The sequence below is a fragment of the Ixodes scapularis genome, unplaced genomic scaffold (genome assembly GCF_016920785.2).
Source record: "Ixodes scapularis isolate PalLabHiFi unplaced genomic scaffold, ASM1692078v2 PGA_scaffold8__174_contigs__length_109621045, whole genome shotgun sequence".
NCBI lineage: Eukaryota > Metazoa > Arthropoda > Arachnida > Ixodida > Ixodidae > Ixodes > Ixodes scapularis.
In genome coordinates, this window is record NW_024609883.1 from 66,352,504 (window position 1) to 66,377,549 (window position 25,046).

At 46.5% G+C, this 25,046-nt stretch overlaps 1 protein-coding gene across 1 annotated transcript in view; it reads right to left on the reverse strand.

The window, feature by feature from the left end:
• LOC120848771 (serine/threonine-protein kinase WNK) overlaps positions 1-25,046 on the reverse strand; it is a 103,351-nt gene that overhangs the window by 22,869 nt on the left and 55,436 nt on the right. The window contains exons 3-9 of the mRNA XM_040220791.3: positions 22,176-22,379; positions 20,958-21,144; positions 19,011-19,168; positions 14,587-14,675; positions 11,625-12,421; positions 2,810-2,925; positions 2,237-2,311 (exon numbers count right to left, since the gene is read on the reverse strand). Of these exons, the coding sequence (XP_040076725.1) occupies positions 2,237-2,311; positions 2,810-2,925; positions 11,625-12,421; positions 14,587-14,675; positions 19,011-19,168; positions 20,958-21,144; positions 22,176-22,379 (1,626 nt within the window). The remainder of the gene's footprint in view (positions 1-2,236; positions 2,312-2,809; positions 2,926-11,624; positions 12,422-14,586; positions 14,676-19,010; positions 19,169-20,957; positions 21,145-22,175; positions 22,380-25,046) is intronic.

Here is a 25,046-nt window from a genome sequence, read left to right on the forward strand (position 1 = left end):
CAGAATAAAGGGTCGTTTCATGGCAAAAAGTAAGTCACTCACTTGTTGACACCAGAAAATTATTGGCGCGACCCTTCAGTCGAACTAAAAACCCCCAGCAATCCTTTTGCAAAAGTTCATGCTACGTCAACAAGATTCGGTTGCAGAATGAATGCTCCCAACGAGCAGTTGGGATTAACAAACATGCTTGCAAAAAATTGCCAGTTTGTACACATTGCGACGACTCACTAGACTATGAACCGTAACTATACCAGGCACATCAATAATCTACCAAGCTCTAATCATATTTAGGAAAAAAAGATTGAAGTACCACTAGCGTCCCTACAGAAAAAGCAAAGAGTAAAGATTTTCCCGGGCAGGTCCAGATAAGGCATGAATGGAAGGGTGTCAAACGCGACGAAGAGAAAAGGCAGACGAAGAAAAGGAGATGGGCATCCACATTATGCATGAAAACGGTCGTAGGCAGTAGTAGAGGCATAGAGAAGGCTGTGCTTTCACCAGTGTTGACTGGTGCAAGTGCAAACAGTCGTACATTCTACTGTCCCCGGATCGTGTGGTTCTGTCAGTCTAGGTACACCGCAAAACTACCGCACTTTGCGCATGCACCAGAGACCCGGCAGGCACTGAAAGGGTGCCAGCAAACATGGAGACGGTGTCGGGTGCGACGACGGGTAGACGCAGAGTCGACGAGGGGTACAGACTCGACGCGGGACACTGAGGTTCGTGACAAAGAGGGGGGAACAGCGAGCTGTGCCAAGCAGGGAGTAGCAGGCCCCACCACCGTTTGTGCGCCGACACCGCAGTACCTTTGCGGCGGCACCCCCTGCCGGCGGGGAAATGATGCCGTTGGCCGCTGCAGCCGCCACGGAGCTCAGCTGGTGGCAGGAGGCCGGGCGGGCCAGGGGCGGGGCCGACGGGGGGGGCGGGTCCGGCACCGACAGCTTGCGACTTGCCGCCGCCATGGCCGCCGCTTCCCCGTTCGGCCGCGCCGAGAACGTGCTGCGCACCAGGCTGCCTCCACGCACGCTCGCGATCGTCGTCACCCCCCTCCGCCATGATGCGCTGGCCCGACGCTCGGAACAGCTGCTCCATCTCCCGCCCGAGCAGCGCCGCCTCCAGCCGGCCCACGTCGAACGAGGCCCCGCCCCCCCGGCCCCGCCTTCCCTCTTCCGGCTCCGTTCCCACGCTGCGGAGGTCGTTCGCCGACAGCGACCGCATCGTGGAGCACATCCGCGACGTGCGCCGCGCCGGGGGTGGGAGCAGCTCGAAGGCGCTGGGAGCAAACACGTCGCCACCCGCCACGCACGCAGGCACCGGAGTGAAAGAGCGTGGCACCGGCGGCGACAGCAAGATGGCCGGACTCTGCGGTCCGCGGGGCTGCACCAGCCAGGCAGGGGGCGGGTCCTCCAGGGGGAGGGGGCGAGGTTTCCGCCCAGGAGGAGGGGCCGACGGGGCGGTGCCCACCTGCTGGGTGGCGGTCGGGGGCGGGGCGACGGCGGCACCCGCGACGGGAGGCAAAGCCTCCGGATGGAGGGACGGGATGGGGGCGGGGCCGGCGTGGGAGGGCGCAGTTTGGGGGAGGGGTACGATTGGCTGTGGAGGCAGAGCGGGGGAGGGGGGAGAGTCTGTCACCCTCTGGCACTTGCCAGCCACGTGCTAGGCGTTGCCGCCACCGAAACCAACCACCAAGGATCTGTTGAACGGGCTGGCACCCATTCGATGTAACAGAAACCAAAATTCCCATAGGGCATATTGTTTCACGACGTTTGTATGTTTGTAATGAAGGAATCAAATGAGTGAACAGCTAGTTTGTCGGTTGCCCTCTAGTAAACTAAAAAAACATTTACGCCCACCAGTGAATAGCTCAATATAAAAGCTAGAGTTTGACTGTTTGCTTAAAAGTTGACTTAGTTTCTGGAGTCGGAAAAAAAAGAAGAAAACTTTGAAGAATGACGGTGTAGAAAAAATACATAGAGTTTTGGCAGGAACTAAAATGATCAGCGATTCTAGCCAAAACACAGTATCGAACCTCGGGACGCAACGGCTTTGTTCAAAGGTTGAGGATGCCTACGCAGGACCAAATCATTGGTGAAGGCGCAGTCAGAGGCCACACCTGAAGCTCGGGCACGGCACCAAAACAAGGTTTGTGCGCACCGCAGTGGGTGCCACCCATCCTCCCCCGGGGAACCAGAGTCGTGCAAGAAACCGAACTGTATCTCGCCGAAATCAAACTTGCCTGTTGCGGTGCTGGGCTGCCCCTTGTGGCCGCAGTGGGCACCACCCCCGCGCTGTTCTGATGCTGTTGACCCTGCCGTGACCAGTGGGGGAACAGAACAAACTGAGGGCCCTATCCCACCGTGCGAACGGACGACATAGACGACATTGTGTCGGCAGGACAATACTCTGTCTCGCCTTACGACGAACCGCAGAGAGCGGTGCGAGCCCCACGCGACCGTCGGCGCAGCGACGAATGGGGCGCGTAGTCACGCGACTTGTTCGCGGCGTCGGATTGCCTCGAATGGCTCGTAGCATCCGCTACGGTCCGCCCTAAGGTGAAACGGATTATAGGCCTAGAGCAACTAAAGCGGAGAAGACAAACTCCCAAACTTCGCAGCAAAAAATTATGGGCTAATTGACCTAGTTTTGCTCTCGTAATTGTCCGCAAAGATGCAATCAAGTATGGTAGACGCCTCTTTCTAATACTCTCCTATGTTTTTACGACAACCTTTTTAGGGCACACATCTTGGCGGGATCGATAGAGAGCTCTGGGGCGAATGCGGTGACGAAGCGAAGGAGTCGTCCAGCCTACCTGTGGTAAAAGGGGTCTAGCTTGGGAGCTGAAACCGGCGGCTGTGCCAGGCAGGCTGGCCACCTTGGCTGCCAGGTCGCCGGGTCCCTGGAAAGTGTTCTCCGGAGACCCCTCGACTGTGTAACAAAATAACAATTTTTAAAAAATGTTAGCGGCAAATCAGTTACATAGTTTTCCTTCGTAAATGGAGGCAAAATGCTTTTTCTCTTTGAAAATTGCTTCAATGTTTATTAGCCACAATTCTTTCCAACCACAAAAATAATTTTAACAAAAATTTTTTTTAAATCTTTTTAGATATATTTATTAAGAAGCAATAGTTTGCGCTGGGATATATACTGATCACTCAAAACATTACGACCACTTCTATACTACCTGAATGAGCGCTCCTAGCTGATGCAGCACCCGCGTTATATGCCACCTGCTGTTGTGGATTGTAGTGAACTGCTGCCTGGGATACAGAGGGATTATTTTGTGGACGATGTGTGCATGTATTGGGAGAGGTTGCCGATATAGGCGACTTTGACAAAGGGCAGACCGTGAGGGCCTAACGGCTCGTAACAAGTATCTCGGAAGCTACAAAGCGCATTGAACGTTCGCGAGCTGCAGTTATTAGTACATATCTAAAAGTGAAATGACGATGATGAAACTGTTAATAGACGCAAAAGTGTTGTATGTCCACCGCAGAATTTGGGCGTCGGAGGCTCTCCCGCTTGGTGAAGCAAAATAGGCGGCTACCTGTGGCTCCAATGAGTTAGATTCAGTGCAGGTCACGGTACGAATGTTTTCTGAGCACACAATTAATCGGTTTTCGTTTGATATGGGACACTGCAGCAGACAACCCTTGCAACTGTTTTGCGTGCCAAAAGTGAATCAACACGGTATTGGGTAGGTGGTCATAATGTTTCAGCTGATCAGTGTACATTAAGTATTTTATCAGAAGTATTCTTGGCAGCTTGTAGAAAATCAAGCAAAAAGCTTTCATCTCAAATCATAACACTTCTTTTAAGCATTATATGCTCTCCTAAATCTTCTCCAACAGATGCTTTGAATATGCGGTAGTTTGATGACAGCTGCTTTTTAGTTTTCTAGTATACATCTCCCTAAAGGTAGAAAAAAGCTTTCCCACCAAGAAATGTGCTAAATGTTGTCCACCAAGTACCAGGTATCGGCACCACTAATGCCCTCCAGCAGCATTACCAATTTAGAACCAATGCTGATGATGGACACAAGACATTATTTGAAAGTTTACAGACTCAAGAGTCAAAAACATTTTAAATTCAAAGAAACAGCCTTGGTCCATGCTAATGAATAGCTAGAAGGAATCTGTCGTACAGTTTGCTCCTTGCATTATGATACACTTCTCACTAAAATAATCAAGCCTTTATCATCTACAATGCATAACACCCAAGGAATCGCTCGAAGAAAATGTTGGAGCGCATTCAATTGGGAAACATAGAACCCATTAGGATCACATCTCCCATTTCCCCTTTAATCGGGCACAGTGGCCATATTTTACCGAAATGTTTGATGGACTTTAAACCAGTCTTGGGTAAGTTACTTTTAAAAAGTATTACGTTACAGTTACAGTTACTTTCAGAAAAAAGTAGCGAAGTTACCGTTACAGTTGCCGCAACAAAAAAGTAACTCGTTACAGTTAGTTACTTTTAAAAAGTTTACTTTTCAGTTACTTTTTTATAACACAAAAAAAAAAAAGATTAGGAAAAACTAGAGAATGCTTTTCACCAAGTTTATTTGCATAAAGTTAAAAAGTGTGCTTTTTACTTCATATTGTGACTCAGCAGCAGTTGCTTCTCGAAATTAGTCTCTGAAAGTTTCCCTTGTTTGGTAAAGAACACGTCCCTGCCCTTGCTGAACAGGCGCTCGTCTAACGCGCTGGATGGGATTGCTCTGTTGTTTTGCCGGAACAAGTTTTTGATTGCTGGGTAGGCGTTGAGGCAACTGAGTGCAGTTTTCTGCGGTCAAGTTGTTAGTGACCACCTCCACCGCAGCAAAATACTCTCTGTACGCCGGCCATGGTAGTTCATCTTTGTTCTTATGAACATTCATACCCTTGGTGGCACTAGCACATTGCTGGCTCGTTGACGGTTGCCCTGGGTTCATACCGTAAAATACCGGGCAAGCGCCCACTCAAAATTTTGAGATAATCACGAAAAAATGGGGGATGGGCGCTTGTCCAGTCATCAATTCTACATATCAATGTACTGTGCATATTTTCTCAGATCTTAGAAATTTGAATATGGGCGCTTAATGTGGTATGGGCGGATGCATGGTATTCTACGGTAGAGTCCCTGGACATATTTCAGTTCGTACCCGGCAAGCCAGAAACAAACCCCGCGCAAACAGCAGTAAATTTTGCCTCGACTGTAGACACTACACCGGAGTAGTGGTGCAAATCAAAATACGAAACATGTGCAGTGCGGAGTGGTGGCGCTAATGAAAATACGAAACATTTGTAGTGCCCTCCGCGTGTATTGTTTGATTCACCCAATTAAAAAGCGTTTGCGCGGAAAAAAGAAAAACCGCAAAAGAGATAGTTCTTCAAGATACTAAGATGCAAGTGTTCAGTCACAAAGTACAAGCGCATGCTAAAAATAACTAAATTTTTTTTTTTCACCAAATCTACACGTGGCTCTATTCGGGTCGTGACTGGCGAGAATGAACGTATTCACAAGTTTGTGCAAAAAATAACTTGACACTTGAAATGTAGGAACAGACAATTTGGAAAGCGCAAAGAATGGCTAAATTGTACTCGTTCAGTGATATATAAAAAAAAAAAAAAAACTGGAAAGTAACGTCAAAAGTAACATCGTTACCTCAGAAAAAGTAATAGAACTACAGTTACAAGTTAAATTTTTAAAAAAGTAACTCGTTCCAGTTACAAGTTACCAAAAAAGTAACGAAGTTACAGTAACGCGTTACTACCCAAGACTGCTTTAACCTGCCTACTTGCGGTAACAAACAAACCAAGGAATCCATGACAGTGCTTCCAGAAATTTGACTAAAAAAAAAAACCCTCCCAAAAATAAAAAGAATGCCCATTCCAAAATGGAAGATAGCATCCATCACTCTCCAACCAGCACCAGCCACAACCAGAGAGGTCCGCAACAGCTCTTCTAAGCCTCTCAACGCAAGGAAGGCAGTGCACAGCAATCTCGTAAAGTACCTCAAGTGCCCCAGAATTTACGACATCTGCCAGGCGAGGGAGACAAGGCAGCAGAGTTTTATATGACGTGCAGCAGTAAAGCAGACCCCATTACGCACCATGAACGTTATGCAAAGTCATAAAAAATGTGCAAGCGATCGCGACGAACAAAACGCAAAAAACGTACGTGGCCCTAAAAAAATCAATTTTGTCTCGCTGCCACAGGTGGCAAAATGGTGCAGTACCCCAGGTTCGTTTGTTGTGTTCATCGGTAACAAGTTCGGAAGCGAAAGAACCATGCTACTATTAAAGAAAGGTACCTGGCCCTTCCAAAATTAGTCACATTTTTCGCAAGAAAGCAGCCATTGCTGACATGTGCTAAACTGTGACCACTCGTAACGGTAGACATTTTATTTAGTTCTGTTAAAACAACTCGAAGTAATCGCCACCTATGAAATTCATTTTTACTCGCAGGGATGGCCTCTCACTAATTGAACATTTAACTCTGTGCTAACAGGCAATTGCGCCATGTGTACGTTCAGGTAGCTTGAAGTTAGTCGGCTACAATGGACGTCCGGCATCTCCGCTGTAGATGAGAAATTTTGCCGGTGCAGTGCAACTGCTATACTTCGTCTCAGCTTCGGTCCGAGTGCGGCCGATGTTATGAGCCTAAGGGCCAATCAAACAGCGCAAAAAGCACAGCGTCATGGCGTGCTCTCTGTGCCCGATAGGACTAGCCGGCGAAGGAGCACGCACAGAGACACGGCGAATATCGGCTCGTCTTATCAACTGCAGAGAGCACGCCATGACGTTGTGCCTGTTTCGCTGTTTGATTGGTCCTTCGGCTCATAACATCGGCCGCGCTCGATCCGAAACTGAAACAAAGTATAGCCTGGGGTTTTTAAGGTGAATCACAAAGTATTATGACACACGACCGCATGCCACATCTCACGCTACCCACATGCACGAGCAGCACTTTCATCCGCTGGTTCGTTCGCCGATCGAGCGATTGTACACACTTGCCAAGAAGTACCACGCCGATTGCGAGTCGAGGTACAAACTCCTACGATCTATGCAAAAACGGTGAGAGGGAAAGACTCACAACATTGCTCGCAGCGAAGCCTCGCCCGTTTCCTACCGAGAGGATTCAATGCCCAAACTCTCGCTGCCATCCGTGTCAACCATCCGCAAAAATCTAACGCAACGGTGCAACTGGCCGACCAACTTCAATTTCGAAGCGCGGCGGCACGCAGGTGAGATCGGACAACGGAGCGGCGCTTTTTAGCAAAGAAGGAGAGCGCGCTGCTGTTGAAGCCGCTATCGTCTCCTTATCTGCTCGCGTCGTACAATCTCGTGCCCCACCGAGCGCTGGTGACCCAAAGACAACATTGTCGTGCTCCTCGTGGGAAGGACGACGACCCCCACGGAATTGGAAAAGAACGCGAAGCGGCAATCGACCTGGCATATGCAAAAGTGAAGTGCCCACAAAAAAGAGTCCCAAGTGCCCCAAAATCACTGAAGGTGTACAAAGAAAAAGAACTATCCTAGGTCTATTCCGTACTCAGGTTGGACGAATGGCCCCCTTTTTATTGTCGGACTACGCAAATTCAAACAATAGCACAATGTTTAAGATGTCATCGCAAGACGTTCACATGATACATGGGTTCTCAAACTGGGCTCTTATAAATTTTTGTCAACTGTCCTTAACTTGAGGTATAGTGTTTTATCTGGTTTAAGCACCACTTGAGCAGATCTGAGCTATCCACTGACATGTAACTATATGCCAGATGCTCCTTAGTATGTCTGTTATTACTTACAAGGTCTGTAAGCTTGTGTACTGGTTTATTGACAACTCTTAAACAGGACAGATAAGTGTTAAACAAGACAGAAAGGTTTGAGAAACCCTGACCTAATACAAGTACAATGGTAGTTCAAAACATGCTCAATGTTTAATCTTCGTTGTGGTAGATATTGTCACGAATAACAATTGATGAGGAGACGAATGAACGAACAGAAACTAAACGTTTTATGTGGCAAACCTGTGCCGGAACAAAAAAGAAGAAAGAAAATGCACATCGTCGCAGGTGTCGATGGTGGAATACAGTAAAACCTCGTTATAACAAAATTGAAGGAGCGGTCGTAATTATTTTGCTATAACCATTAGTTTGTTATAGCCAATGTCCATTTTCTTCCCACTATTAGCAAGCAAGGGGAATTATGATTGCTTTGTTATATCCATTAGTTTGTTATATCCCATTTTGTTATAACGAGGTTTTACTGTAGTAGCAGAATCGAGCACAGGGGCAAGACTGACTCTCTGGTGTGGCAAGCATGTCTTAAGGCTTCCCTGGAAGCACAGAACATTCGACCTCGGTTGTTCTGGAACCATAGATTGTGAGTATGGACAAACAACATGATACTCAAACGTTCTGGAATATTCTTTTAACTTAAAGATAAAACAATGGGTGATGGCAGGGATTGAACCCCAGCCACCTGCGTCGGAGTCGGGCACACCGCCGACTTAGCTATGCAGGCAGCAATATGAATATCTTACCGGACCAAACTACGAGAACTATCATTTCTGCGAAAATAACTCTGAAATATAGCTCTTACTCAGTTGAACACTCTTGGAACGAAGGCTAAGATGCCTATGTTTTAAGCACAATCTTTAATTTGGTAACATTAGTATTGATAAATCTAAACACATCCTTGAACCTCATTACACTTCTCGTATAGCTATTGACAATAAAAAGATAAAAAAAATTTTCTGAGCTGACCGACCCGCTAAAACACACCTTTTTTCCGCAGACCACTCGTAAATGGAACGTGCTGCCCGATAGATTGGTAGACTTTCCCACTCTTGGCTCATTTCTTAAAGGGAAGATAGGGCACTTCTACATTTGAGAAAAAACGCTTGAATTACGTTCATTTGGCCTTTAGAATAACAGATATCAAAATTATATTGCAATGCGACGCGCCAAAGAGCCACACGAGCAATTTCAAAATAGGACTGAAGCCCCGCCTCCCTAGCCTTGGGCAGCCAAAAGATCCGTCGATGACGTCATGGACAGCGACTGTCTTTCGCGTTTTTCTCGCGTTTAACAATACTTACGCAGAAAATGGTTTGGGAATTCGGGTTCACGGGGTAAAAATACACTAGAATTCACTTCTAACTCATTTTTTCCAAGAAGCTCCGTAGCTTCCCTTTAATAAAATAATGATACTCTCGCAAACTGTTACTGTTTAGCTTGTTATTCCTTCTGTTCATTGCCACAATTTGTTCAAATGTGGTTTCTTACATTCCCAGATACTGCAGTGTTTGACTGGGAGGCTTGATATTAAATAAGAAAATAAATAAAACTTATAAAGCTTAGTCCAACCTACATTCCAAATGCAAAACGAAAATAAAGCGAACGAAAACGCGCACGTGCCAGAGCAACCACCCTTCCACAGCAGCCTCACAACCGCCCACACGGTCCCGACTGCGCCATCCAAGTGCTCACAAGAACTCAAACGCTACCACCGAGCACTCGAGACACAATAAGACCACTTCCGGGCATTCGAAAACAGCCACGATTACGCCAGAGCCTCACGAGTGCACAGTCAACAAGAAACACATTTGGCTAAAAAAAAACGAGATAGGGAGAAGAACCGGCCGCACGCTATACCTTTTTATTTGTAAGCTGCGAGTGCGGTGGAAGACACATGCTCGTTGCACCAATCATACTTCATCCCTTGCCACGCGGTCACACCCTTGCCCATACCCACGCACAGAGATCGGGGTCAAACGATGGAACGGAGGCAGCCGACTGGTCTGGCAAGCGCGTAGCCTCTGCCGCACTGTCAGCTCGAGGGTAAACTGAGCGTGCCGCACTCCAAGAAAATGGAGAGGCAAACAGAGCGGGGAGACAGACGTCGGCGTCACGTCGCTGCGATTCCACTCTCGAGGAACTGTGCGGCCAAGGAGCCGAGAAATATGACGACGGCGCAAGGAGGGCCTTATCGAAGATAAACGAGATCACGCCGCGGAAGAAAGGGGACGGCCGTGCTAGAGGGAGGTCGATAAGGAATTCTGCGGCAGGCGTCGAAACAAAGACCCCTGCGTTCCGGGCAAGGCAGATGGTAAACAGGAGGATGAAGGGAGACGCAGATTGGTCCTTCGTCGGTCGCAACGTTGCCGAGCGTCTCGCGTTGTCGAACAATTGTACTTTTGTTTGTTACGATGCGTGGTAAACATCGTTTTTGCTAGAACAACAACCCTGGCTTGCTATTGTCCTTCGATTGTCTGGCTTCGTCCCCCACCCTATTTCGCGAGGCTTTAGCAATGTGAGTTGTGGTCACGGGTCACGATCGAAGGAAAATAAAATGCCTGTCGACAATGCTAAGAAGGTTACTGGCAACTAAAGGTGATAAGTATCAAACGATCGTCTCTGCCCAAAAACAGGCATTCAGTGGTCAGTTCAGCTCTCCTATTGAAATTGGCTTTTGCTCTTGATATTCACGTATAGAGTTTTACATTCGACACTTACTACTTTAGAGGCACAATTCGCCAGCCTATGAACAAACCCTTCTGGTGTTCTCTCTGATGCGAAAGAAAACTGAATTCAGACAGTCAACACAAAGATTCATTTAAAAGCTAATCAGAGAACATTATGTACCTCTTTGTCATATTTCATTCATAAATTTGCAGTTCTCGAATTATTAAGCAAATATGGCGCAGACTAAATACGGTTAGAGAAGATACTCAGCTTAACTCCGTTCAGTGCTACTAAACTGAGTTAAGCCGAGTTACGATGAGCTTGTGCTGTGCACGAGCGGGCACTCTTGACATCACTCTCATTTGGCCGGCCATTTTTTGCGAAGTTAACACAATTTAAGCACCATTAAAAAAGATACTAATATTTTTTGAGTGTTAAAGTAGTGGGTTAAAAACAATACCACACAGGTTTCACTTGAAGCTGTAATTAGTAGCACTTTCAACATTAAGGGCTAAGCTATTCCAATCAATAATTGTTTAACAGAGAAGAATTTGAATGCATAATCTTTAGAATTATAAGGTTTTATCGTTTTGCTATAAAAATGTCTAGTACAACTAGGACGGAACTATGTAACAAAATTATCTTTATCTATTTCAAGCTTATTAATAATAAGGTGAAAAAAATTCAGGCAATTTATTTTTATGTATGATATTCAGGTTTGCATTCAATACAAAGATCTGCACTTCGCTAGTCTATGTCAAGTTCAGAAATGCAACATGATGTGTGTGGGTCACAAATGATGCTTCCATATTTTAACATTGGTCTGACCAGAGTTCTATATGATATAACTTTCTCTCAAAGAAGCCCACAACAAAATAATTAAAAATATAATATTTAAAATCAGGGTTTGAGACATAATGCAACAAGAGACAAGTACAAGTGTGGCTGACATGGTCGGGCGAAATAGCCCAGCACTAGGTGTTAGGACGTCCTGTGATAATGTCTCAATATTTTTGTTTCATTGAGCGCCCGCTTCGTGTCAAGAAATAATCCGGGAAGTGTGCAAACCATTTCCACTTTACCTGCCAGAGAACCAAGTGTTTAGAGCCAATAAGGTAACAAGTCCCATTTCATACCAAAACATACAGAAACTAAAACAAAACAACACGCTCACCCGACGAGTTGCAGTCTGTCATGCTTGAGGGAACACTGTACGACATGGCCGCAGGTTGTGGCTGTTCAGTCGGCTCCGACTGCGGCTGTCCGTCTGGCTGCCCCGCATGATGCTCCGGTACTGCCACATGCTGGGATGTCTCCATGGCCTGCTGCTGTTGCTGCTGAAGCATCTGCTGCTGCTGCTGCTGCTGCTGCTGCTGCTGCTGATGCATGGCCTGGGGCGAAGTCTGAGTCGCCATCTGCGTCGTCTGCTGACCCATCGGTTGCGGCGCGGGCTGCGGCATTGACTGCGGCATCGTCTGCTGCGGCATTGCCTGCGGCATCGCCTGCTGCATTGGTTGAGGCATGGACTGTGGCATCGACTGCTGTGGCACCTGCTGCGCCCCCGGCGCTTGCTGGAGCACCGGCTGCTGAAGCGGTGGCTGCTGAACCGCAGCCTGCTGAAGCGCTGTCTGCTGTAGCGCTTGCTGCTGGAGGTGCTGCCTGTCCCGTACGAGTGCGGCGATCTGGTTCCGGATGAGCATCGACACAATGCGTGCGTCCTCTTCCATGATGATCCCGGTGAGCGCCATCGCCTTGGCGATCTCGTCGGGGTTGTCGTTCTCCACGTGGAACTCGAACTGGATAGCCTCGTTCTCGCGGTGCTTGTCCTTGCGCTTCTTGGGGTCGAGGACGCGCAGCCGCAGCTCCACCTTCTCCCCTCCGGCTAGGCTCTCTTCCCGGTTCACAAACTCCACCTTGAGGCCCATGTCCTCTTGGAAGAAGTCGAGCTGAAGCAGCTCCTTTACTGTTGGCCTGCACAAACGTTTTGTTTTAGAAATCGGTTTGACAGTGTTACAAGCCTAGGTTGAACTAGTGTATGTTTTGTTAAAAGCTTTTGTTTTGAGCATTTCAATACATGAGAAAATATTCTATATCCTTTAGGCCAAGTTATTGCCATCCTCGCCACTCGGTAATGCTTCATACGCTGGAGAATAACCCAACAGGGGCCGAGTGTACAGACAGAAAGTTAACAAAACATTGCAGCAGCACAGTAGTGTAACTGGCCGAGAGTTTACGATGCAATGCTACGGAAAAAAAATGCATCGTAAAGCAATTTGAAGGTGAAGTTCTAAAAAAATACATAATTCACTAATTTCGGTATGTCAAAAATAATTTATTTCGAAGCAAATACCTTGTCTACAGGAATGAAACTTTTTGACAGCATTCTTCGGGAGTTATACAAGCTGATAAAACTACTTTTCACAAAGATGACTTTTTAAAAAAATCACAATTTTAAGGTCATGCCCCCCCCCCTTAATTAAAACAAATTAAAAAATTTTGGTTGTCCTGCTATGTCTTCATTACAGGGCACTTAATTCAAACACTGTTTTCGTGCAATTCATGATTTTTGTTGTCGTGGCCCTGTTGAGTGCGCTTCCTACCGAGCACCTGTGCACGGCAGAGAAGCAACAACTACAGAGCTCATTTCGGCCGGTGTCGCTCCTCCGCAGCGCGCAGGTGCTCGGTAAGAAGTGCACTGAACGGGGCTAATAGTCCACAATAGGCAACCCTTTTGCTGGGTGAACATTTTGTTTTGGGGTGCCATGTGCTGTCTAAACAGCCCACAATAGACAACATTTTTGAGGGATAAACAAACTTATCCAATACATTTCACCAATGTTTCACGTGTAGCATAGAGTCAAACCCGCATATGTCGAACAAGGACATATCGAATTATGGCTTCTATCGGACTGTTCCCGAACTCCCTTAAAAATACACACATTTTTTTACTTTATATATCAAACGCAATCGGACCCTCAGTAGATATAGCGAACTCCCCAGCGTGAAATCGCGTGCGCTGCCGAGCCATGCGGCAGGTTTTCCTGCAGTGCACCAACGAGTAGCAGCAGGCGCTTGCGACGCATGCCCAAGCACATGGCGCCTTGAGCACCTCAGAGAGCACTGCAGCGATCGTGGTTCATAGCTGTGCGGATGCAAGCACGCATTTGGACTTGATTCGGAGATTGCCGTTTTTCCTGTTACTGTTCCCGACAGCGACGGACGTTTCTGCGTCTACCGTGAGTAGGCCTAAGCCACGGCTGCGAATGTGAAAAAAAGGGCGACGCTGACATTTGCGATGGAGCTAGAAATAAATAAGCGCGCTGAGAAGGGCGAGAAGAAGTCAAGTGTGGCCAACACCTACAATATTCCTTGAAGTATGAGTATTTGCTCAAAAACAAGAGTGACATTGTGTTCGGGAGCCTGACTTTGGAGAAGTCGAGGAAGCGATGTACGAGTGGATGATGAATGTCAGCAACGGCAGCCGTGGCTGCCGTTGTTGCTGTGCTGCGCCGTTATTGCAGTGCAATAGAGGGGGATTTGCACTTGTGGATTGTCTTAAAACCGTGGAGCAGGCCGTGACAAAGCATGACATTAACTCTAAAAAGCAGGCAAAGTTGGCGCAGTGTTTTTCAGTGCAACAAATCGACATAGTGGTCCCAAGTATGTGTCCTAATCAATTAAGCGCGGAACGGTGAAAGTTACAGGTAAGCTCGTCACTCTGCCGACGCTTGAGTGTGTTTCTCGCCTCCTTTTATATATCGAATTTAGGCTATATTGAATTGTTTTACGATGCCCCACACTGTTCGATATAAGCGGTTTTGACTGTACCTGTACCTAGTAGACCTGTGTAGAGGAAATCATCCAATATCTGCTCCATATAACAATTCTATCTTGCACCACATTTAGATTAAAGTTTTATAAATAAAACCTGGGATCATTCAAAATTCGTGGCATTTTAGAGTTTGAAATAATCAGTCTACTCCAATAGATAGGTTTAGAATCGAGGGCCCCAAACTCTTTGCGTCCCCCAAGCTGCTCGTGGAACCCAAAGCGTTGGGGCACCCCCTTCTAATACTCTCCAATGTCTTGGCAAGTTAAAAAATGCTGCCTTCGGCAGCTTCCATGTTAACACCCACCTTTCTTCTTTCTTGAGTCTTATGCACTGTCCGATGATGTCTCGTAGTTCTATGCTTTCCACCTTGTCGAAGCACTGAGGCCGGACTCCCTGATTAGGGGGAAAAAAAAAAAAACTGCTCAGAAACAGACTTTTTAAAGTCCCGTCGTCGGTCGGTCGCGTCAATATCTCCGTTGGTCGAAAAAAAAAAAACGCCGTTCAACGTCCGCTCAAACCTTTGTCCAATCAGACACGAGGAGATCCTGTAAAGCATTTTAAGTGCATTCTGTAAACATAAATACAAAGTCTGATGGTTTCGAAGCACTTTTACAACCCGACACAATTCACCTTCGGGGAAACGGAGTGTACTTTTGTAATTGGAGAATAAAAATATTGGGTTGACAGCTTTTGTTGCTGATTTAGGTTCCACAAACGGCATTTCTGTACATTTCCGATTCCTTTGTGCATCATTCTCTTTTTGCTTGAAAAGCTTTTGACAGTGCTATAATAAGTGCCCAATTTTCTTAGATAGCTTGTACGCTTGACCCTGCAGACATTGCAAAACTTTCGGTCTAGAGCAGTGGTTCTCAAGCACGGATCTGTCGGGGACCTCCTTGGGGTCCCACCAAAGTGATGGGGGACAAATTTCAGTGTGAAAGGACCGTCCTTCATTGTTACAGACAGAACTGAGAAGCATCAAGTAAAAGGATGAATGGATGGATGGATGATAACAGCTGCAGACTTTATAACGGGCAGTAGCTTGCGCCATCTAGCCCGGGGTCGACAAAAAACAATTTTATTTTCAAGGAAAGAGGGAAGGGGGGAAGAGGGGGAGAGTTGAGGCAAGGGCTTTGCAGATGGTTTCGCTCTAGAGAAATGCAGTTCCAGGGTTGGCTCATAGGCGGCGCCGGCGTTTTCTCTCGTTGCAAGGGATCACGAGAACTCTGTTGTAAGCAAATGGAAGCGTGTGAATGGGCCTTAATGCTTTGCAGCTCGTTTCTTACAAGCTAGCAATCGCTCTACGTTTCTCAACAGCTCGGCATTGTTCTCCTCTGTGTACAATTAAATTTTTGGTGGAGATGGTGTACCGCCCCGCGCAGTTTCGTCAGTTTCAGGAAAAGGAAAAAGTCGGGAAGGAGAGGTACGGCCAAGACACTGTAAAAAGCTTTTGACATTTCGGAAAAGCTTTCTTTCTGCGTGAAGCACTACAATGTGCCAACTTACAAAACCAACTTCTAGTGCTGCGGAAATTCAGTCTTTAGCTGCAGCATTGCATATTTTTGTACGTAAGCAAAGTTCGACTGTAACCCCAAGAAACAGGTATGGGGCAACGTGACACAAGAGACTGCCAGTCACTTGGGTCGTTTTGCTCACTGCAGCGACTTCTGTACTCCTTTAAATCAAAATGTTTTCGGTGATTTGGCTGTGTTAAAGTTATGTTGCATTAACCCTATTGCTTTCAATAAAAGCAATAGACAAAAGCAAATAATAGCAACAAGCAAAAGCGAAACCAAAAGAAGATTTTATGTCTCGTGTCTATAGTCAAGTAGCAGCATGTTCTGCCTGCTATGCTAAGTTTAATTTGTACTTTGGTTAGGCCCCGACTTGAATTTGCTTCTGCCGCATGAACTATTTATTCGAAAGTGAATGTAAGCACATTAAACCGGCACAAAGGCGTTTGGTTCACATAGTCTATGATTGTCGTTATCACGGGAGACAACACTTCGAATACCATTCCCTTTTTAGGGTTTTGAATCTCTGCACCTTATCTGACTGTAAGAATTGCTGAGATGTAGTGTTTTTGCAGAAACCTGTCCAAGGGCATACAGATAGATGTACCTGATCTTTCAGGCAGCATAAAGTTACCTATCCCAGCTACATTCACGCAACATTGCAAAACGTTAGATCCCGACCAGCAATTTGAACGATCACCGTTATGTCAAATTCAGATCTTTTCCCAGTAGCCACGTTCAGCACGATTTCTTTTCCATGCCTTATTTCACCTCTGAATAGCGGATTGTGCCTCTAATACGATTTATTACGACTTGGGCTCCCCAAGCCATTTTACACGTTTCGCGTCATTGCACGCGGAATTTCTTTTACTTTTCTATTTTTATGTGGAAGTTGGCTTCTGCCGTGCACCAACGTCAAAACCTTGGTGGGGTTTTTGGGTACATAAGCGGGGATGTCGGAACAACGAGCTCCGGTTGGGACGATTAGTGGATAGATGCAAAGCTAGCCACCTTTGTCTCTACTTGCTCTTTGAACGCATTCAGACACTGAACACCAGCGTTCGCATTTGAATGCGTCTGAACAGCGTGCAGAAACGAAGGCAGCTAGCTTCGTGTCCACCCACTAATCGTTCCAACCAGAGCTCACCGTGCCGACATCCCCGACCGCTCTCGCCTCCTCTACCCCAGTTTCTACCCACATGTCCCAGACTCTGACGCGAAGACACTAGAGCTGGCCTTACAAATGCTGTGGAAGGGTAGATGTCAACGGCCGTACCAATAATGACGTGCGGTAGCTTGCGCCACCTAGCCTGAAAACCGAAACGCACCATATCTCCCTCTGCCCTACTAACCCAATTTCCTTTTCCTCTGCATTTCTGCAACTATCACCAAGCACTGTGGGATATTGCCAAGATGAACCTTTGGGGAACGGGGGATTCAAAATGTTTTTTTTTAAAAGCTATTAACTTTCTTTGGACCCTTGAGCCACTTTAAAGGGGCCCTGCAATCATATTTAAGCGTCTACATTTTTTGCGGTTTCCACGTCTCTTGGGGTTCGGGCAAGCCAGCGGGCACGGAGGAGTAACTAAATATCAGTACGTCATATTTTAACCGGACGACGCGGAAACCACCTCCACCGACGAGGGCGACCCGCGGTACCGAAAGTGCGCAAAATGCGACGTCTTTGGTCCTAAGCTTACTACTGGTCAGAGCCGCTAAAAGTTTTTTCTTAGTCGAAATACAAAATATAAGTGGCGCAAACTGTTTCAATTATTTATAAAAGAAGTTTTTGTTCAGTATTTTAGATCAGAAAAGAAACAAATACAGTTTATAAAGTATGGAAACAAGAAAAGACCCGTCAACATACCCGCCACCAAGCGGCGGAAAAAACGGCGCACACTAGAAAGAACTAGTGGGATGAGGCTACGACGAAGGGCCAGCGCAAAAAAGTCCCGGATGTACGCGGCGGCGCTGCGGTCGTATACCGGCTCGACGATCCGACCGGTTCCGAAGGCCTTCGGCGCGGGCCCTGCTGGCGATTTGGCCATATGGCGGCATGGCAGCGCGAAGTGACACCCGTCCTGAACTGATCTTAACCCCGTATTTGCTGTCGTTTGTGGCCAATGAAGTGTTATGCCGAAATAGTCTTTAATCGCGCAGCAAATGCAATGCGAGCCGCCCCGGCCGCCCGCTTCATAGAGCCTATCCAACACATGCTTTAGTGGCGCCCTCTCGAGCCGTCGACCCGGAGTGCGGCAACCGTGAACGCTCGATGAGCTCACTACCCCTCCTCTAGTTCACGGCCGCTCAAGCCAGGACCTAAGACGTCATGAAAGACATTATTTTTTGCTTGTTTTTGTAATTCTAATTCGCCTATAACTTTTAAAATAAAGCGAAATTTGAGAAAAGAAAAGTTTCATTAAGTTACTACGTTCAGTGCGCTCAGGTTCGGTGCAAATTAAAACCAGTCAAAAAGTCATTGCAGGGCCCCTTTAAGGTATGTTTCTGGTCGTTTATTTTGCCCCCCTGAAATTAGCGGGGAAAAGGACGTCACATGACTAGATGTCACGCGACTCATATAAAAATTCAGCTTCCTCGCTAGATTTGACGGGAAAATTGATGTCACCAAACCTCAAGACCAATTCAGTTTCCCCTCTAAATTTAGCAAGGAAAATGACGCCACGTGACTCGATGTCGCATGACGTAGCATATTTACTAGAGTAATAGCCGCACCATTTATGAACAAGGCCCTTGAGTCTACTTTCTCACAGAACACATATACAGCCAATCATTTCATTGCGCATAAATAACATAGCGAATAACCAGATCGAGGACAAGATTCTCCATACAGATGCAATCTTCACAGATGGTATCTTCGCACGAAGACGTTATCTCTGTCCTGTAAACAGCCGGGATCATGCTGCTGATTGTGACGATTGGCAATTTGCGTGCTCCGCGGAAAAGTGAACCTTCAGGTTTTCTTCATAAACAGTGCGGCTATCACTCGAGTAAATACGGTACATGCAAATTCAACTTTCCCGCTAAATTTAGCGGGAAAATTGACACATGATCGGCCGCAGCTCTTTTAACCATGTCTGCAACAAATCGCTCAATTAGACAGCAACATAGTTGGTTCTGCCCAAATCTTTTGCGGAGTTCAGCGTCCCTTCACTAAAGACGCAAAGAAAAAGAGATGACGTCCGGTCCCACTTACCGTGGTCACCTTCTTGTAAATTTGGGCCGGCCCGCTGCACTCCGAGTAGGGGTACTCGGACGTGGCCATCTCCAGCATGCACATGCCAAAGGCGTACACGTCCACAGACTCGTCATAGTGCTCCTCGTACATTTCGGGGGCCATGAACTCCGGTGTGCCTGCATGGGGAAGGCGACCGGAAGCTTGCTGCAACCGAACTCGCGGCACAATCCCAGACAAAGAAAACCGGGACACACAAACGCGCTTCATCACTCGCAACTGGCAAGAAAGTGTGCCGTGCAAAAGTTGGGACAACGGCTTCATGCAACTGGCAAAGTTGCTAAACTTCGTTGCATAACAAAGTTGCACGACAAGTTTGCAAAAGAAAGTTGCAAAACAAGGTTACTGGGCAAGTTCCGTACAACAACCGTTCAAGACTCAAGAGAGAGATTTCTCAGACAAATTCTTCCGTGGCTACCGGGCGGTAGAGGGCCGAGCAGAGACGTACAGGCTATTCTTAAAAAGTAGTCAAGTTACAATTACACTCTCACGAGCGGAAATAAAACTGTAGCGACAAGTGTACAAAGCTGCAATTACTGAACAAAAGTAAACTACCTTATACCCGAATCACTTTCATAATTTATCGTGACACAGATAGAACTTTTGAGAGGCGACTGAAACGGAACTTAGGTACAAGTTAAGGCCCGTTCGCACACCTGCAGCCCCCTGGGACCGAGTGTCTCGAAACATCTTAATATGTCTTGCAGCGAGAGGACACGCCGGCACACCTGCACCACATGTGCGGCGACCCTGGAACTGCATATCAGTAGAGCGAAGGTTTCGCGGTATTTGCGAGGTCTCAGTGTATGCACTACCCGTGAGAAATGGCCGTTTATAACCTTGACAAAAGCTTTTTGAGGCAAAAAAGAAAGAGTGATAAAAGATTTTAAGACGTTTTAAGGCACATGGTCCCAAGAAGTCGTAAATGTGTGAAAGGGCCTTCACTCCAAAGATGAAACTAAGTCACGGTTAACATTCACCGAAACCAACCTCAACTTATGTCCAATTCATTCAAAAATGTACTGATTTGTAGACCTTCGGTTTTTTCTCAACTACCGTACAGTTTTAAACTCGTCTAACAAACTAGGAGATCCCCGAACCCCGCAATATGCAAACAGTTTGCTACGGAGTGAAACTTTCTCGAGCTAAAAGGCCCTCGATTTGCAATCTACAAACGATTTACAGGGGGAGCAAGCCACAAAACGCAATGCCTCTCTTTTTATCTACAAAAGGCGCCCAACAACATCACTTAGTTAACGTGGCCGTATCTGCCGAACTCTGTAGGTCGCCCACTGGAGACGGGCGCCGTGCACAGATGGGACACGAGTGCCGTGTCTCGGCTGGCGCTGGTGCCCTTGCTGACTGAACGGCGATCGAATTTGGATGCTTTAAGCGCCGAACGAACGAAGCGCATCTGGCACGCCCTAGTGGAGGACCAAAGATTAATTTAGACCACGTGGGGATCTTTTGACATGTCGGATTGCAGACACTTCGACCAGGATTCTAAGCACCGATCGAACGTGACACGAGCCCCAGCCAAACACTAACGTGGCATCTGTGTCCAATCTGAGCTCAGCGCTGGCCTCTAGTGAGCGACGTCTATAATGCAGCACTATGGCCTTGCTATTTATACTTCGTTTCACCTATGTCCAAACGCAGCCGACACTACCAGCTGATGGGACCAATTGGACAGCGTCAAAAGCGCACCATCATGGTTTTAGTCGTGTTTTTGCGCGTGTTCTATCATTGCTGAACCAATCAAACAGAACCTGCACTCTTGATGCTGCTTGATTGATCCCATTAGCTCGTAGCGTCGTCCGCGTCTGGACTTAGACTGAAACGAAGTTTAGGCAGTGCTCGCCCAATCCCTGTTGCACCGCAAGCAGCTTGAGGAAGACCACCACTCACCGATGACACTCTTGGCAAAGGATCGGTTCTTGAGGGTCGCCAGCCCGAGGTCGCCGATCTTGACCGACCCCGTGGTGCCCGTGATGAAGATGTTGTCGCACTTGAGGTCCCTGTGGATGATGGGCGGTGGACGCGAGTGCAGGAAGTGCAGACCCTTCAGGATCTGCCGGCACCAGGACTTGAGGACCTGTGGGGGCCAAAGAACGGGGGTTAGCTCGCCAACGGGGTTCCGCGTTTCCGGTACGTGCCGGGGGCGGCTGAACTGCGGCTTTTAACGGGTTCGAGTGCGGCTTGCAGCACCGCGCCTCACCACTACAAAGGTCGATTTTGAAGTTGTACTAGGTAGGGAGGCTGCAAACCTCCTCAGGTTAGAGTTTGATGGGGTTCTACATTTTCCAACTTCTAGTACGAAGTTACAAGAATTCTGACCGCAGTTCCAACTTTTGTGTGGGTGTGTGAAAACCGAGAAATGAGCTAACGCCACCTGGCAGTGGGGAAAAAAGCAATATTTCTTCGGTATATTGACTGCTTTACATTAATAAACTAACTAAAGCGTTGAAGGCATGCTTGTGGATGATAGAAAACAGCCCAGGCAAGCGTGCGGCTCCTAAGACCTCAGGTCCCATCTAACGAAAGGAAGCTGGGCCAACATCGAGGCTATTGTGCGAACAGGTGGCACCTCAGCGGCTGTTCGATTTTTGTCGTTACTCCTCACCTGGTCGGCAAATGATTGCCGAGTCGCTGATAGTTGCAGTGCTCGGTAAAATAAAAATCGAGCTACACTTCATTTTGCCTTTTGTCGCGACCACCTCTACATTCGGCGGTGGAATCAGCATTAAATCAGCGGCAGCTGGTCAAAAGGGGAGTGACGACAAAAGCTGAACAGCTGTGGCGGCATCGATAACAGTTGAGTTTTCCCCCGATAGATGGCACGGCAGGCCTTCTAAGCCATGAGTTTGCCTGGGCTTTTTCATATCATCCGCAACTGTACGTATTCTCACTTTCACAATGTGTCAACAATGGAATCTTGTGAAATATACAATAAACTACTTCATAAATTATTTTTTTCTCCTCAATTCGAAATTTCTGCGTGGAACTTATGCAACACTTTCCGTAAGTAGAACTTTGTTGAATTTTGTTAGATGCTCGGAGGTTTGCCGAATTAGCCGAACCGTGGGCTTTGAACAGTTTTGCGACGTCACTGTTCATAATAAGCACCTTCATGTTGATCTTCTTAAAGCGCCGCAGGTATGTCTTGAGTGTGCCCGACGTCATGAGCTCCGTGATGAGCACCAGGAACTTGCGCCGGGCTGTGTTGACCTCCCAGTAGTCGAAGAAGCGCACAATGTTGGGGTGCTGCAAGCCCTTCAGCATCTCAGCCTCTTCCCGGAACCGCTGGCGCTCGCTCTTGTTCAGCCGCTCCTGAACACAAGAAGACAACAAGGTCACAACGGAGGTTTCCTGAACTTCTCAGTGGATGTCTCGTGAAAATCTCAAAACGAGAATGTCTTAAATGCTCGAAAATGCAAACAGATGCAAGATCTTTCTAGTTAATGCCGTGTATTGCTGTCCTCTATTGCACTCTGTGGCCCATTTCTAAGCAGAACTGTCAATTGTTGCAGAGCAGCACTGAAGGCTCAATGAAAATCACCATACTGTTCCTGGAGATTCAATGATTTATCTCTGGTTAGAGATCACATCAGTGGAGTGTGAGCAGTCACTCTATCACTCTTAAGAAATCAGTTCAAGGATCCAAACACTAGCAAGATGTTCAATGCTTTATGCTGCCACATCTTCATACCTTGAAAATAGCCATCACCTTTGCCGCATGCAAAAGCTTTTTCTTTTATCCCTCAACAAAATACAAATTCTGAACCGTCAGAAATATTCAGGCAGGTCCAATGTGGAGACATTCGGCAAAACCAAAACCAGCCTGCAGTCAGTTGCCAATTATGAACACATTCCCAAAGCAATAAGTTTCAGCTAATTCTTATTAAAAGGTATTTTGACAAGTGATGCGTTTGAGAGGCTGGATGTTTTCTTAAATACATGTATATTTCACGAACTTCAACTCGTGTCTTTCGAGGGACTTTTTAAAGAAAGAGCCGTCCTACTGCACTTCTGGCATTCTGTATTTAAAACGCCATATCAACAACAGCGACCAATTAGACCATCACTTCGTTTCGACCACACACCAAGACAAGGTATGGTGAGCATACAAGAATGTTGCATGTAACATGTTTTCAACAATCTATCAGAGTCATTGCTTTCTATAATATCTAAAAAGAAACTTAAAAAAGCACTGCAAAACTTAGAACAGTGAGTTGGCACTTTTTGTATCATTTTGTTATCACATATCAAATTTATTGCTGTTTATTTCCTTTTTTTTCCTTGTAAACATTTTCTCATTCTTCTGAAGCATGTTTTTGAGGGTAAATAGATATACCCGATTTCAAACTATACTGTGACTTTGCCACCTGCTGAGCTAGGTACAAAAGCCCCGAGGCTTATACTGGCTCGTTAGTTGGATTTTGGACATTGTTACTCATGAAAATAATGATATGTTCTATGTTCTATCCACAGCCGGCAATCACTGGCTTTGGTCACTTTCCCTTTCTTTTACCGGATCGCCAATCTTGGGAGGTCACGGGTTAAAAATAAATTGCACCTTGAATAAAACTTTCCGCTTCTGTCAGATGGAGAATTAGGAAGCCTACCTATACACATGCGACAGTGTCACCAGGCTCGAGTAACTTTCCTATGCCACCTGTGTGCGAACGACACCTCAGATATACCTTATTCCCACAAGTGTTTGAATGCAATGCTGGGCTTTGCCAAACCATACCAAACCAAAGTTAAAAGTGCAGCATTATGATATACATCATCTCTCTGTACATGTTTTATCAATGGCTTAACCATCCAGGAGCAGTGAATGCCCCTTGACTCGTGCTTTTAGTATGCAGGTCCATGCTTGTATGTTTCTTTCGGGCATCTTCCCGATCTGATGAGCTTACGCAAGCACAGACTCCACTTTGTTCTGGTTCCAACCGGCATGAGGACGAAAATGAAAATATGTCCACATCTTTGTTTACATCCTGCATCCATTCCGTTCCATTACATGTCAGAACCTCGCGCACCCCCTTTGAAACACAAATATGCGTTGGCACACTGCCAAACCTGGAAAGCCTTTAGGATGTAGTCACACAGCCGTATTGGTGGGAGGGTAGAAAAACACCTTGCTACGTGTTGCGTGTTGCGGAACACGTTTCTTCCCAGAACACTAGAGAAACATGACACGCCACTCACCAACAAGCTAGTCCGTTTTTAATGCACATATATTGCAAAAGTAGATCTGCTATACGATTTTGACCTACCACTACGAAGCAGCCATTACAGATTTCTGATTATCTCTCTGCTTATCTCTCCAAATTCCCCAAGTTCATTTAAAAGCCCATAGAATGAAGAAGCTGGATTTCTTAAAATATTTGTTCTGCTGAAAAAGAATGGAGATACCAGTATGCTGAACGAAATGCCACAAAGCACTAACAGCTGAGAGAACAGTAAAGATGAGAGCTTCCAGTGCCACGCTAAGTTCGTCCTTGGAAGGTATGGGAGGAAAGAGAGCTGTACTGGCATAAAAAATTAACTGAACTGGCAACTATGGAAGAAACTGCAATTGACGGAAGAACAACTCGACGTAAAAAGCTGCAATTAAGTTTTGATTTTTAACATTGAAGAATGAAACTGGAATTAAAGTGAGGCCTAATTAAAACAACCACATTATGCTTCTAGAAAGAATGACCACATTTTTGAACTGAGGATGTACTGTGCCAGGACAAACATGTATGCCACTTTTTTTTTCTTGTTAAAACTCTTGCAGAGTGAAACCGGTTGACACAAGTGCAAACATGCTGTCCCAACAAAGACATTTTTTTCAACTCTCTAACCCCCATACCATAACGCCCTCGGGTGCTGCAAAATAATATTGCAATAAAAAAAAAAGTCAATTAAAAAAAAAAAATGCAGAACTTGCCAGCCACTTGTACATGCTTTCACAGGACCCACTAATGTTAGAAGAACTCAAAGATA